Raw genomic sequence first — 16111 nt, 5'->3', positions numbered from 1 at the left:
AAATTTTGTACACATTTCTCCCGCTTCCCATTCCCGGATCAAGAAACTTTTCACAGTTATTCATTTCTCCTAACAAAGCATGAATCAATAAAAAGATATAGACCAATTATTGTATCAATTAGTCGTAATAGCTAGAGTATAATAAAATGTTAGTGTAAAGATTTTATCTAAGACTGTGTGTTGATGTAAAGATTAATAATATCAAAGAAAGAAAACTGTATAGGATTTGTTAATTAACATTATCTTTAAAAAAAAGTTGATCAGATGCTGGTAGCGTCATTTCAGCATCGCGGATTGAGGGATAGGATGCTGACAACATAATTGCAATAGGTTTCCACAGAACATGTTATCACATTTTAAAAAACATACAATGATTGTCTTGAGCTCCCATTTGCCTAGCATTGAACAAATCAATGGAAAGAAAATAGAGAATCTAAATGTTATAAGTTAATAAATTATCCATTAAAAATTCAATTAACAATTAGTGTTCAATTGTAAGTAGTATGTTTCATGTAAATTTAATATATTATACTAGATTAGAATCTTCGTTCCAAATTATAAATGAAATTTATCTTTATTTTGGAAGTTTCTTGTAAAATCTGAGATAAACCTCTGAACTAAATTATTAATACATTATTTTGTATTATTTAGCATTTACCCCAGCCAAGAAATGGAAGGAAATAACACAAACAGTCCTGTTATTCAGATGACAGCTAACAATACAGGATCTCTTCCTGACCTTTCTGTGTTACAATTTCCATCCCCTTTGCCAACACCACTAGATCATGATGATCCTTACAACACAGCAGCGGGAAACAGCCCAGTCAGTCTTAGTCCAACTAGTCCTCGACACATGCCCATGAGTATTCAGAATCCGCAGAGTCCAAATCAGCGAAGACGGCAACCATCAGGCATGAGTCTCCCTAGTCCACTTGTCCTTAACCAGATAGGAGGTCCCTCCTCTCCAGTGAGTTTATTCATAGTCTTGACTTGCTCAATTATCTTGTGCAATTACAAAAAATGATAAAAAAAATTTTTTTAATGTTTATGTTTTGGGATTAGGTGGAGGTAAAAAGAGGCGCTATTTTTTTTTTTAAAATAGCAAATTAATTTGAGAAATATAGTTAACATATTATATAAGCAATAAGTTATTGAGCTACTTTTTCTGTTTAAAAAAGTACATGTTTATGTTAGTGTTGGAACAGTTCTTGATTTATAAACAACTTCCTTTATTGTGTTTTTAGTTGTCACATTTTTAAATAACAACTTTATTAAGATTCTTTTTTTTTTTTAAAGAGAAAAGTATTTAACATAGCCTGTGAATACATTCTTTTGTACCAATCTTTAAGCTACCCATAACAAGTCTCATAACAAAAGGTTGACTATATGATTTACTTTGAAAGACAATAATTGCACATCATGACAAAACACAAACTCATTTTATTGTTACCTTTAGAAAGACTTTTTTAACTGGCATACTGATATACACTAGTTTTAATTTAATTTGCTAAAATCTTTTTGGACACTCACTTTAAAAGGTTAGTTGAAACTGAATAAATTAAAATGAATCAAGAACTGTTTTGAAATGTTGTTATTGATGTTACAAAAAGTATGTAGCTTTTGTATAATGTAGTGTAAATGTTGTTCGCTAGTGTTATTTCTTCACTTGTATGCAAATACATTTTCCAGTTTAGTGAATGAATTTAAAACACAAAATTAAAGCTCATTGCATCTCTCTTTCAATTCTTTGGAAACCTTTTTACTACAGTATCAATTCAAAGAAAACTTTCAGAATTAGCTAAATTTCAATGACTTACAGAATTAAATTACTTAACTTTAATCTATCTACAACCATGAAGGTTTTGGCAGACTGGTACACATTTTTTCTCTTATGAACTGTAGAATAAAGCGGACTAGATATTTGTATTAATTTTTTACAATAATATAACAATGCATGCTTGTTTTATTTTTTATCGCCTATCACAAAACTGAATAAGTTCTATGATTAAATTATTATTATTGTCATTAGAAAATTAGCTTATAACATTGAGCATACAAAACATTGGTTTACATGGGTAACAAAAAATGCTGTGTTTAGGTCGGTGCTCTTCAGGATTTGTTTAAGCCAAACATGTTTATTCTCTGCTCGTCTCAGTAGATGTTGAAAGTGGTGGAAATCTTTATGTAGAGAATAATAGTATATTCTCATTACAACTCAGATGGAGAGAAAACTTTAAATTTTGTTTGAATGTTTGTCTACAGCACATGGATTGTTTTGTTTACACTCATTCTTAAGCTATAGGTGAACATAGAGGACTCAAACTTAAGCTAACATTTTGTTCTCTATGAAGGCTATTTAAAGGAATCTTGAAGTGTTACATGCTGCTACTGCTGAAAAAAATGCATGCTTGAATCAATCTTGAGGTACCCATTAGTTGGAAAAGGTATTGGCCACACTCAAAAATTGATGCAGATACCACATTCCAGAATTCAATAGATTATTGGTGCATATGAAAATCTTCTATTGCTCAACATCTGATGTTTAATGAATTAATTTGTCCTGTTAGATACTTATTTTACCACATGAAAAACAGCAGTTGATGAAAAATAGTCCAATAATCAGGAACCAGATGCATTAATTAGCACCTTATCTTAAGTTTTGAAAAACATGTACCTTCAGGAAATTCAAGTATATGTTAATAATGGATTTAATTTTTTAAATTGTTTCTGTTCATTCTCTATTTTGCATCTATTGCCACCTTGCTAACAAATTTAGTAATATTTAAATTTAAAAAAAAAATAGAACAAAAAAAAAAAGGCATTTCAAACTATAAATTTCTCTTCAGCTAATTTCACACAAAATGTTATTGTCTCAATTTGAATCCACTACTTAAACTATCTGGAAAAAAAAATTGAAAGAAAACACATAAAAATTACTTTTTAAATTCTTTCCCTACCATTACAACAGCCATTTTCCTTTTCCCCTCATGAATCAGTATGCAGTCAGTTAAGTTGTAAAAGCCATCAATTTCTAATTGGTTAATTGGAAACAAAAATCTATTTATTTTTATGAAGCAATATATAAAAAGAAAACTTCAAGCACAATTAGTTTAAGTGGCTGTCCACATTTATTGCCGTTTGCCAAAAACCTTCAAAGAGCAAAGAAGTCTTACCCTAAAATACATCAAAATGTGGGGCATTTCAATCTAATGTCTCTATTTCAAATATTAACATTAGGTTTGCAATTTGTTTGTCATCCCATTTCATTTCCTATGTTGTTTTTTTTGTGTTGTTTGTGACATTTGTTGATAGCTTTTGTGTGTGTCTAGTATAGTGCTGGTCTTGCTGTTGTGCTTTTGTCAGCTAGTCTGTTTGTTTGGTTCTTAGGCTGGAATGGCGGATATGGATCCCTCCTGCATGAAACAGCCGTATATGTTTAATTTGCAACAGCAACTTCTGCAACAACAGCAGCAACAGCAACAAATGAGGCACCATGGGGCTCAGTCTCCATTGAACCAGCCCTACCCTACACCTGTCTCCCCTTTGTATTCACCCACACATCAGAGATCTTTAAATCACCATCGACAAACCACAAAGCCATCTTTGCCTTATCAACACAATCATATATCATCCCCCTCTGGTTCACCAACCCATTCTAGCCAATCTCATCACCAAGCCTCATTCACTAACTCGCAACAGTCACCACCTATTAATCAACAGCAACAGTCTCCACTTTCACCCTTGGTGCCTCATGTCCACATCAGTAATTGTGATGATCTAAGTGTACAGGTAGGTCCAGTTTTTTTTTTGTTTTTATGTTCAGGCTTTCAGTATGGCAATGCATTTGTTAATTCATCATTTTATACACACCTCATTTCATGTGGCATGGTTAAACTGTATTATAATTTAATTTTTGTAAATAACCTATTCCTGAAACTGATAAGGAATAAGGTTCTTGTAAGTCTCATTCAAGTTGCTCACTTCATTGATTTTTGTGTGCTTTGTTGAGTGCAACAACTGTAAAATTTAAGTTCATGTTGATTCATATTAAAGGTTTATTCTTTCTAATAATTTGCTCAGAAAAATTACAGTGTTAAAAATGCAAAATTTTGAAGTAATATTTCAATTTGATCTTCATACAAGTTAAAAAAGACATTTCTTTAGAAAATGTATTATTGTGTTCTCATAACCTTAACTATTTATTTGTTGCAATTATGCAAACAAGATAATATTTTAGAATTTCAAAATAAGATTATTAAAAAAAAAATTACTAATTATTTTAAGTAATAGTAAAAAGATTTAACTTAATAATAATACTCCTTCTTGTATCTTTGAAACCAAATGTTGTATACTTGTGCATTTTAAACTACCATTGACAGTATTCAAGCAATAAAATTAAATGTTAGCATACTAATAGATAAAATTAGTTAGATTAGTTCCCTCTTAAAATCCTAACATTTTAAAGACTGCAATAATAAATCAAGATATTCATCAAATAATTAAACTGGCAATAAAATTTTGTGTCAGATTGTTTTTGCAAATAGTAACTTGTATTTTCTTTTTTATTGGTAAATTGTTTTAAATTTTGGGAATTGAAACTTGTCATTGTGGTTTGAAAAGGATAAAATTTAGTTTTTTGAGGACATTTAATTTTTTTCTTTTTTAACTGATTTTTGTTGTTGTTGATGCTCTCGCTTTGAGGGTTCCAGATTTGAAAAAAATGTTTTTAATGGTCTGATTATCAAGTTTTGCTTGTCAAGCTTTTTAAAAATGCAGATGTTATCATTTTAAACATTAATTAATATTACATTTTTAAAATAAAAATTATAGTAGTATATTGCCATTATCTTCTGTACTGGAATAGAACTTCTTTACTGAAGTTTTATTTAGTGAAAAAAATATTTTAATTGAAATTTACCCTGAACATGAATAAAATAGATCAGCCATAAGTAGCCCAATCATAAATACAGTTAAGATCTACATTTTTCTTTTTTAACTGCTTTTATCCTAGGTCTAAAAACAGTACAATTCAGCTCTTCATCTACTAGAAATAAAGACTTACACCTAGGACTTAAAAATGCAACTGTTATCATCCCTTATAATCTGATTCACACTTTAATGTAAAAGACTTGACCTAGACTTCAATCATCATTGTTATTTGTGGCATATATATTAATTTGACAACTGTAAAAATGTACAAGTAGTTGCCCTATTTAATAAAGCAGTCCTAGCTGAATAAATCATGTAGGTCTAGTATAAATTCCAAGAAAAGAAACAAGTAGGAAACCACATATATCTAAAATAGTTCTAGCAGATAAAATTCTGAAATAATTTTCTACCAAGGCTAGCTCCCCCATGATAATCAAGCTTAGATATTGGTGCATCTAAATTGAGCCTAAATTATTGGCTAGTAAGGGTAACGTGGTTGGGAGGCAAATACAGAAGTACCCTTCATCTACACTGACTAGAAATTAAAGCTAATTTAATCAAAATTAAATATCTGGATAAAAAAAAGTTTAAATTAAATACAAAATTACATTTTAAAATGGCCTAAAAGGCAGGTAAGAGGTTTTGTTTTCAATGTTCCCATTTTCAAAAACAAAATTGAAGTTACATTTGGTTTTGGCATTCTTAGATAAAAAAAAAAAAAAGAAAAGAAATGCTAAAACAGAACAATGCCAATAAAATGTGGATTTGATTGTAAAATTTTTAATTAAAATACACAAGTATACATGTACATTTCATATGTCCCGTACTTAAAAAATTAATTATTAAATTATTCAAATTAATTACCCGGTATGTAAAGCTTGTATTAGAGAAAGCATTAAAATGTTTCACACCTTATCTGGGTAAATATAATAATAATATTGATTGAGTACTAATAATATAAAATGACGTCTAACATTATAGGCATCAATGACACAGTACCGCAACAATGGTGTATCAGATTCGAATTGCCAGTCACCAACTTCACCTCATTCTGCCCCATCCTACAGCCCAGCTCAGTCCCCAGGTGTTCCACCTACCAGTCAGTCAGTCAACTCATCCTTTAGTGATGCTTATTACATTCAGCAGCAGCAGCAACAAACAAATGCCTTGCAGCATCAGTTTGAACAGTTTAATATGGTGCGTACATTTATTTACAGATTATCATCACTGACTTTGTCTTTTGTAAAACTACTCAAATATTTACACATTTTTCACTTATTAAAAGTATTTAATTGAATTTTTAAAACAGAGATGAAGAAAATATATGTTACACTTTATCTTTTTTTTATAATTTGTTTTCTAGAGTCCCCCTCAAGTAATCTCAACTTCACTGGACTCTAATGTTATGACTACTAATGGTCTGAATTTAATTTATAGTAATAGCTCTAACAATGGATCAAACATGGTATTTTCTCAGCAGCCTGGTCTAGCATTACAGTACTCTCAGGTATTTCTTCTTTAATTGGTTTTGATTTAGTTAAATAAATAATAATTTCTCCAATCATTAGGTTTTCGTTCATTATCTTTTAATACTCTATCCATTTCAGGCAGCCATGTTGGCTATGTCCAGTGCTGATGATTTATTTCAACCTCATTTCCTTGGTCCCATAGATGTGATGGCTAGTGGTCAGTTTAATAGCCAAATCACCTTTTCCTCTAACAATAATCGTCAGTTTAATCAGCAAAACTCATTGACATCGCCCAATTCCAGCAGCAAAATTCCTGATATCATTCTTACAGGTGCAGAACAGTTGCTTTATGATTGTAAGGTTATTTTTTTGGGACTATATTTTTATATTTAATTTTTTTTTTGTATCAAACTAATATTTAATGTAGGCCTGCTTTTAAAAACATTAATATTTTTAATAATGTTTTTTTACTTTATTAAAATATGAACCTTTTTATTTTAAACCTTTTCATGTTGTCTGCTTCCTAAATGTTGTTACTTTTTGTATTGGTTTCTCTTTCTGTATTCATAATTAACTGCGACCATTTCGATGGATATCTTATTCCTGTTACCCTGGTCATAAATCCAAGAACTTTCATATATAAAAATCATGAAGTAAGAAGGAATTTAACTTAATTTCAAGTAATCATTGGCACTTAAGCATAACAATAAGTCGACATTGAAATTAAATATTTAAATACGTTTATTATCATGTTATAAAAAATAAATATCAACATAAGATTCATATATATACGAGTTTTAAATGAAAATGTGAATGTCTTTTCTAAACCTATAGCAATAGTTCAACATTCATGGGAGGCATTGCTATTTAATTTCATATAAGTGCTGTCTCTCCCCCCCCCCCCCCCCTCTCCCTATTTTCCATTATATATTTTCTTTAAAAAAGTTAATGACAACATAAAAATAATTTCAAATATCTATAAATTGCATAAATGTAATCTACATTATTTAACTAGATATTTACAGATATGGTAACTAGTATTCTAATAACTATAAAATGCTTCAAATGGCTCTAACTTAATAACTGAAAACCGGTCCATTTCTTTATCTATTTGTTAATAATCATTCAATATTATGACTGATGAAATGCAAGGACTTAGTGCATTTGATTGGAATAATCACATCTGTCAGGCTTTTAATGTTTATGTATAGTCGTCCGTCATGGTTCGATGTGATGACCACTTTGTCATCTAGGGGCCTGAGGGCTTTACACTGGGGTTTTATGCCTCCTCATGTGGTTGGTGAGACTTATGTGAGCCGGAATGTTCAGCTGCACACTTGGCAGGTTATTCCAACTGGAGCTAGTTGTCATTGGCCTTGCTTTTCTTCTCTGGCTTTTATCTTCTGCCAGCGTTGTTCTCTTTTCCTCAGCAACCTGTGCACCAGTTTTCATAGCGTGACACCATGATGCTCTGTCATGTGCTTCTGTCTCCCAGGTGGCTGGGTCTATGCTGAACGCCTTAAGAGAAGCTTTGAGTGTGTCCCTGAAGTGCTTTCTTTGACCACCTTGCGAGCACTTTCCTTCGCTTAGTTGGCCATACAAGAGTCGTGTATGGATGCAGCAGTCTTCCATTCTGCAGATATGTCCTGCCCATCGCTGTTGGGACTGCATCAGGATTGTGTGGATGCTTTGCAAACCCGCTCTTCAAAGGACTTCTGTATTTGGTATTTTGTCTTGTTATTAGACATTCAGTATTTTTCTTAGACAAGTCATGTGGAAGTAGTTCAGTTTCTTTGCATGTTTTCTGTACACTGTCAACCTTTCTGAGGCATAGAGCAATGTAGGGAGGATGATAGCTCGATAGATCCCTAGATTTGTGTTTGTGGTGATACCTCGTCTGTTCCAGACGTTTTTAGACAGTCTGCCATAGGATGCACTGGCCTTGGCGATACGCAGGTCGATTTCATTATCGATCTTTCCGTTTCTGGAGAGTGTGCTGCCAAGATATGTGAATCTGTCCACTGCCCATTTATCTTGATGCTTAGATCCAAGTAGGCTTTCCCTGGAGCAGGCAAATATAAGACTTAAGTCTTTTTTGTGTTGATGGTAATGCCAGAGTCTGAGCATGCTCTTGAGAAGTCACTGATGATGCTCTGCAGATCATTTTCAGAGCAGGATTTATGGCACAGTCATCAGCAAATAGCAAGTCCCTGATTACTGCGGATTTTATTTTTGATTTTGCTTTGAGCCGCCTTGGGTTAAATAGGCCACCATCAAATCTGTATGTTATATTTATTCCGCTGTTTTCTCTATCTTTGAATGCATCTGTCAGCATAGCAGAGAACATGATACTGAACAGTGTAGGTGCTAGGACACAGCCTTGTTTTACCCCGTTTGATACTTCAAGGGGCTCTGATGATTTTCCACTTTCCTGGACACGAGCCGTCATGCCATCATGAAATAGTCTCACTATGGTTATACATTTTTGTGGACAACCATACTTTGACATAATCTTCCATGTCGATGGTTCCACACTCTTTTCTGAAGCCACGCTGGCTTTCTGGTAGTCCTTCTCTGCTAACAGTGTCAAATGCCTTTGTTAGGTCGACATATATAGAGAAGAGGTCAGCATTTTGTTCCTGGAGCTGCCTTGCCGCAATGATCATGTCGATGGTTCCACGCTCTTTTCTGAAGCCACACTGGCTTTCTGGTAGTTGATCATGTTCTAGGTGTTGCATGAGCCGATTTAGTAGGATGCGTGCAAGGATTTTTTCCAGCAATAGAGAGAAGAGATATTCCTCTGTGGTTGTCGCAGATTTGGCGGTTTCCTTTTCACTTGTAAAGATGGACAATTGTGGCATCTTTAAAGTCTTGTGGTATTGACACGTTTCCATATAATTAAGATGAGCTCATGAAGTCTTTGAATCAGGGCTATTCCACCTTTTTTGTAGACCTTTTTTATATGGACACCTGAAGTTTTTTTTATTTAAAGGTGCAATTAGTGCATTATGCTACTAATCACAACCTTAGTAGGTCATTATTGACATTTATCAATAAATGAAAAGAATTATTTTAAATTCTTTTAAGCTGCATTGCTTACCAACAGTGTACCCATAGAACCACCTATGAGATTGTGTGAAAACACAAGCTGTCTTTGAAATCTTCTTGTTTTTTTTTATAGAGAGAAACCTTTATATTTTTCACATTTCTACTCTAATTTTACATTTCTGTTGTGCTTTATTTTACTAATATATAATGCAAATTGTATGTATGTATGTTATGCATAGAAATTTTGACAAATCTTGCTGAAATTTAGCATGAAGATTTATTAGATCATTGCAGAGGTCATGGATTATGTTTGTCACCCCCACAAACTGTAGCCCTAAATAAAAACAAAATACATGGGATTTCATTACTAGAATAAGACTGAAAAAGTTGTTTGCCATTAATAAATTAAATTCACTTTTAGACCCACTCAATCCTTATTTTTTTTAATAAAAAAATGATAGTGTTTGTTTTTGACATCTCTTTTATCAATAAAAAAAACCCCAATGAAATTAAGATCAGGTCAAGATTTAGCTTAATAGGCATGTATATTCCTTATATTCTATAGATTTCAAAACAAAAATGTTCACTTCACTTTAATATGCTAAAATTGTAAAAGTCTACAAGGTCTAGAAATGTGTTCTAGATGGCCATCCAGCAATGATATAGGTGCCCATGTAAGCTCAAAGGGAACAAAACATACAGAGCAGATGTGTGTTTGAAAGCTGGCCCATTCAGGGCTAACAGAGGGGTGAGGGGAGGTTGGGTTTTACCTGGCAGCCCAGAACTAGCCCTCATAAAAAAAACTTAAGTGAAATGCAGAGTCAATATTCTGGAACACATGTGATAAACAATAAGAGAACTGATATAACTAAAACAACAATTACACTTAAAACATACTTTTTAAAGAAAAAGATTTTGGTTTGCTATTTTAATAGTATTCTGCAAACCCCCATACTTCTGCTAAACTAAAGCTCTGCAAAACTGCTATATTTTAGTTTGTTTAGGTTTTTGTAACATAAAATAATGGCAGTTGACCACATAACAACCTAGTTAACCCTTGCCAAAAAATTTCCCTTACATCATCTTAACTATTGTCTTGCTTAACTTACTCTTTTAACTAAATTTGTATAACTTTTGCTCACTCAAAATTATCATTCCTCTTTTTAATCTATAGGTGCAGATGATATGTGTCGATTACCATTGGATTTCGCCAAAGATTTGGGAAATGCTATTACTGGCATGTCAGATAGTTTTGATGCTGACTTTCTTACAAATGATGAAGCCTTTAAAGCTGGCCTTGATCCATTAGACTTTGAAGAGATTCAAATGTTGACTGATGCTAGTTTAGTGGCTGACCCAGCAACTGAGGACTCATTTAAATTGGACAGATTATAATAAAATTTAGTGGTGGCTTTTCTGCGGATATAACAAATTGTTTAAATTCTTTGAAAAATTTTACTTGCTGCTACAATTTTGTTGAAGCATGTGTTCGTTACAAGGGTGAAGGAGTTTGTCAAACAGAGCACAAACAAAGCTCCCGACAATGTGTTCATCAAGCATTGTTTTGATGTAGTCATTATGTTGACACTCACTACAATTTATGTATTCTCCCTGGTTGGTTGGTTGTCCTCTAAGGAAACAACTGAAAAGAATCTTAGAACAAGGCCTTGATTCTTCACAACAGAACAAAGTGCAAATAGTTTTAACTCCGTCAAGAATTATTTGCTTCGTTTATAAATCATGTTTCCTATATTTCATCATTGTGATAAATTTTAAGACACTTTTCACTGTGTTTTTCACTGGACAGGATCAATGATGCATTGACTATTTTGTAGATAATTATCTATCACCAAAGGTACATGGAATCTATTGTAGTTATTCAGTATCATTGGCACATTATTTTAATTTCTTTAACAAATTTTAGTTTTTGCTTGTTACAAAAACATAGTTTTGTCTATTTGGCAGAAAGAAATGTTATTTTGTTGCAAATTTTAAAAGTTTTTTTTTTTTTTTTTTATCTTTTTATATATTATTGCATTAGTAGCTAAAATTTAATCTATATAGGTTAAAAAAAGTTCTGTTTTTTTTTTTTTATTATAACTTTAGGTGCCATGTAGTAAAAGCTACTAATTGGTGCTACAATGTTGTTTTTTTAATGGATTTAAGCTTTAAACCTATTGGATTAGAACAATTTTTTTTTAAAGGCAAGGAGAAACACTTACTTATTTCCCACTAATTCATAAAAAAAAAATCATTTTAAATATACATTAGTGGACATGATAGTTAGCTCTTGATCATTCATCCGTCCTGGTTTATAGGGAAAAAATTAATATAGACAAGTTTATATTACAGTTATGTTTTCTTCCCCTTTAACTTGAGACAAAATATTAACATTAAAGAGATGAAATAATTTACTTCCAAGATTTCTTTTTTATCATTTTAACACTGCATCTTTATGTTATAAATGTTTTTATATTGATGTTATCTCAAGATGTGGTCAATTAGTTGTTTTTTTTTTAAATTATATTTGGCTTGTAGATATCCTTTCAATCCCGTATTACAAATCAAGCACTGGCTGCAACAGTAGGAAGTTTAGCCGAGAGATAGACTGATGCAAAACTATCATTGTACATTTTGTATCGTATGTAAAGAGACAAATTCTTTTTAGCACTGTACATTCTGACAGCCTTTCTCAATAGTGAACAAAACACAGCTCATTGTGTCCAGTTGTAGTCACTAAGCAATTGACTTAGTTTAGATTTTTGTACAGTATCTTGACTGTCAGTCAACTATTTTGTTTCTTTGGTGTATCTTTCTTTGTTGTTGATTTAGCTCATGTGCTAACGCTGAAGCCATCAATTTAAAATTGTATGGTTTGTCATTTTAAATATTGTCCCCAGGTTTTGTCATCATTTATAGTGTTAGGCAAACACACCTGATTACTTGGTGTTGACAAAACAATTTTTTTTTCCTAGGGAAAAACAAATAATATCACAAGAAGAACTTGGACTTGAAGCATAATGTTGGAGATTGAATTGTTCTATAAACATCTAGTGAATTAGTCACATTTCTTTGACAGAATTTGAAGAAGCACCAATGTTACTGTGCAAAGTGAATGTGTACACACCAAAAAAAATTTTGTTTGAAGATGCATGCAACTAGTCTGTTTACTTCAGTGCTTAGAAATAGTTTTAATCAACATTCATCCGAAAATATGAGCATGGATTTAGCTTTTTTTTTTATTCAGTAGTGCCAATAATTAGTAGTTGTGAACTATTAATTTGTTATAATTGTGTGCCAATGTTTATGTAAATCTACTAAATGTTGACAACTATCAAGAAGCTGAGCTGGTCTTGTTGAACTGAACTAACTCGTGTATTGTTGAGGATGGGAAGAAGTTACTTAGGCAAATTTTAGTATCTCTACCAAGTGCAATGTGAAATTGATGAAAGATAAAAGTTAGCACTAAAATGTCTTTTCCTTTTATTGTGTTTACATTTATATATGTGCATATTGTTAACTGTAGCACATATAAATTAGGATTGGAAGATAAATTTTATGGCCTTTATATTCTTTTCTTAAAAAAAATATAATGCTTTATAAGAAGGATTTCAGGTAAGTAATTATCAGACAGTATATCATCTTTTGCTTCTAATGTATTTAGTGTTATAAACTTATATTACTTCATGGTAAGTTGTCAGTATTTCCCAAGTAAAAAGGTGTTACACAGTTTCTCACTTTGTTTTTTCTTTTTGTACCAGCTTTTACACCATTTCACCAAGCTGATCTTTATTGTTAGGTAAATCCTATTGCAAAGATACATTTCCCTTTTTTTAATGTACAGTTGGGATCTTATTTAAATTATTAGAAATGGCTTAACAATTTACTTTATTTGAAACCTTTTTCTGGTTTATGCTAAAATAGTTGAAATTGAACCTTTTTAAGTACTGTTTTTGTGCCTTAATTGCATTCACAATCTTAATAATTATTGTAATATAATTTTTTAAAATGTAGATTTAAATTTCATAGATTATTTTTATACTGTTCTAAAAACCTTTTTTTTTTTAATAATCTTATGATTCTAAAATGTATGCCAAATGTTTGTTTTGTTTAAAGCTGAACTATAAACTTATTGGCTGGTTAGTTAGGTGTGCTATTCCTCATAGTTTTATAGGGAAAGAAATGTTCTACTGATACCAGGACTGGAAAACTAAAGCTGTTGTCACCAGAAGAAAAATTTCTATTTTTCATCTATGTAACTGAAGAGCACAAACTTAATATACTGCAGTATTTGTATTTGTTTATTCTAATTCAACTTTAATTCTTTTTTAGAGTCTTTTTCAAGAGATACATAGTAAATGTCAGATAATGTAACTAAGTTACATTGTTACTGTGAACCACTGGTGCAACTTGTGTTTTATTATTTTCTGTGGTTTTTTTCTATTCTAACTAAAGTTGTTTGTACCATGTCAAACAGTTGTAATAGATTTATTACACATAAAAAAATTGACATAAAATCTGTGATCTCAGTTTATTTATACTTTTTTTTTTCTGGGGATTTTGACTTGTTTTTTTTTTTTTTCAAGCAAATTTTTTTAAATAGAGAAAAATATTTAAAATTGTATTTATAAATTTTCTTAGTTCAAAATCATGGATTCATAACATTCAGCATGATTATAAGTTAAATACTTGTCTTGTAAAGAAAATCCTCTATTACGTAAGTTGCTAGAGAAGTATATTGAAGGGTATTCATTTTAATGACTTACTCCAAAAGGTGACAGGATGTTGACCTAAATCATTCACTTTTAAGCAACTTAGTAATTTGATAGCACCTTGGCTGTGTTTGAAGACTAACTGTAAATATTATTTATATAATGCAGTTTATGCAAGTACTATTATGATTCTACTTTTTACTTCTACAAATAGATTTTTTACTGCAAATAAAAAGGCTAGTGATAGAAATTACTAAAAGTTTCAAGCTAACGAAAGGTTACAACATAAATTTATTTACTTATTTGAACCCCAAGTTGCAGAGAGAACTATAAATGAATCAAAGATAGATAGGTCCCATGGTCACTTTGAGGGGGACAAATAATAAATCTAGATGTTGACTTGAGCAGTGCTGAAAGTTTTGCTGTAGAAAACAATTGGCTTCCCAATGCAGTGTGCATTACAGACATGTTGGCCTTTCAAGTTTTGTCTTGACCTAAATAGCATATAAGACTTTGGAAGCAGATCTGAACTATTTAAGTAAACAAAAATTTAATTAGGTGAGTTCTTCATTGACATACATGCTTTCAAAAGATGTCACCATATTTTATTCAGTTTATGAAAGGGCTATTTTACATCTACTATTGCTCATTTATTCATGTAAGGAAGTTAGTTCAGCATTTTTGTTTCTTGACTTTAAACCGGTCTTTTTGGATTGTTAACTAATTGCATTTAGTAAAAAAAAATTCTGAAATTAACATTCCAATAGCATCCCATACTGATTTTGAGTTCCTAACATGACATTGCTGTACACAAATTAAGGTTTATTTCACAAGTAGCACATGGATAAATGTTTTGATGTCAAGTAACATCACATGTGGGGTGAGAGGTGCTTTACTTTTGTTAGAACAAGCTGAGGAAAATTTTGAATTTTTTTGTTTAAACTTTGACCTTGTGTATAATGAAGTGAATGAAATGTTAGCATAATATGTTGTGGAAAAAAGAAGTTTGGACAAAGAACAATGTATGCTTTAACTGGTGTACAATGAATTCCTATGAGCACATATTGTGTGTATGTGTACAGGAATGGCAGTGTTTTGTTTTTCCAATTCATGGATGAATATTGCTGATTCCTTTTTCCTCCTTCAACTTTGATCCCCAAATTTTGCTCAAATGGATGAGGTAATATTGTTCTTAGTCTCTCTCTCTCTATATATATATATATATAAAGAAGATCACAATTTCCTTGAAAAATTTTTAATGCAATTTTGTGTATTATAAGCACCGCTTTTCATTAAAAACAAAACAACAGGCTACAAGTTTCTTTGTTGTCTTATTTTGAATTCTTCATTCATTTTCTTGTCTGAAACTGGTTGTAATCACTATTTTGTTGTTACATTCGAAGTTCTAAGTTGTAAACACATTACAAAAAAAAAAAAAAATACGCAAAAAAAAGATACAAGTATTGTTTATGATGTTGACCACCTGTTGTGAGTTCCCTGTGGTGTTAACCATGAATCATTTTCAATATATTGGACATACAAAATAATAAATGGAAGAAAAAAAAGGTCTTACTATCATTTTATTTATTTGTTGTCTTCAACTATGACTTCTATTACATTCATACCCATTGTACATGTATTAGTAGATCATAAGTGAATAGGGTTTTGTTTTTCAAATCACATTTTCTTTGGCTTCTTAATTGGATATCGAATTTTTAAATTAACTCTTGGCTGACCCTCCCTCCCCCATACCCATTTTCACACTGTCCTGTTTTTTTTTTATTATTACAGTGCCCCCCCCCCTTTTTAAATTTTAAAGCATCCTCCAATATATGAAGCCTAACTCACTTTTCAGCTTTTAAATTCTAGATATTACACTTTGGTTAGTTTTACCCTTTTTTTTTTTTTTTTCATACTTTAATCCTAAAGCAAGCAATGTACAACACTGCAAAT

At 31.4% G+C, this 16111-nt stretch overlaps 2 protein-coding genes across 5 annotated transcripts in view; one reads left to right on the top strand and one right to left on the bottom strand.

Moving 5' to 3' along the window:
* Positions 1–15475, top strand: part of LOC106071184 (CREB-regulated transcription coactivator 1-like) — a 28209-nt gene extending 12734 nt beyond the window's left edge. For 2 of the 4 annotated variants that reach the window (XM_013231230.2, XM_013231226.2), the window contains 6 exons: positions 652–967; positions 3388–3789; positions 5911–6126; positions 6293–6436; positions 6537–6753; positions 10621–15475. In XM_013231230.2, the coding sequence (XP_013086684.1) occupies positions 652–967; positions 3388–3789; positions 5911–6126; positions 6293–6436; positions 6537–6753; positions 10621–10841 (1516 nt within the window). In that variant the 3' untranslated portion in view covers positions 10842–15475. The remainder of the gene's footprint in view (positions 1–651; positions 968–3387; positions 3790–5910; positions 6127–6292; positions 6437–6536; positions 6754–10620) is intronic. The other 2 variants (XM_013231229.2, XM_013231231.2) reach the window with 2 other exon arrangements.
* LOC106074110 (28S ribosomal protein S11, mitochondrial-like) overlaps positions 1–16111 on the bottom strand; it is a 320632-nt gene that overhangs the window by 297882 nt on the left and 6639 nt on the right. The window lies entirely within an intron of this gene.

Source organism: Biomphalaria glabrata, chromosome 1, assembly GCF_947242115.1.
Source record: "Biomphalaria glabrata chromosome 1, xgBioGlab47.1, whole genome shotgun sequence".
NCBI classification, from domain to species: domain Eukaryota; kingdom Metazoa; phylum Mollusca; class Gastropoda; family Planorbidae; genus Biomphalaria; species Biomphalaria glabrata.
Note: the sequence above shows the minus strand (reverse complement) of the source record. Positions and strands in the feature narration are given on the sequence as shown.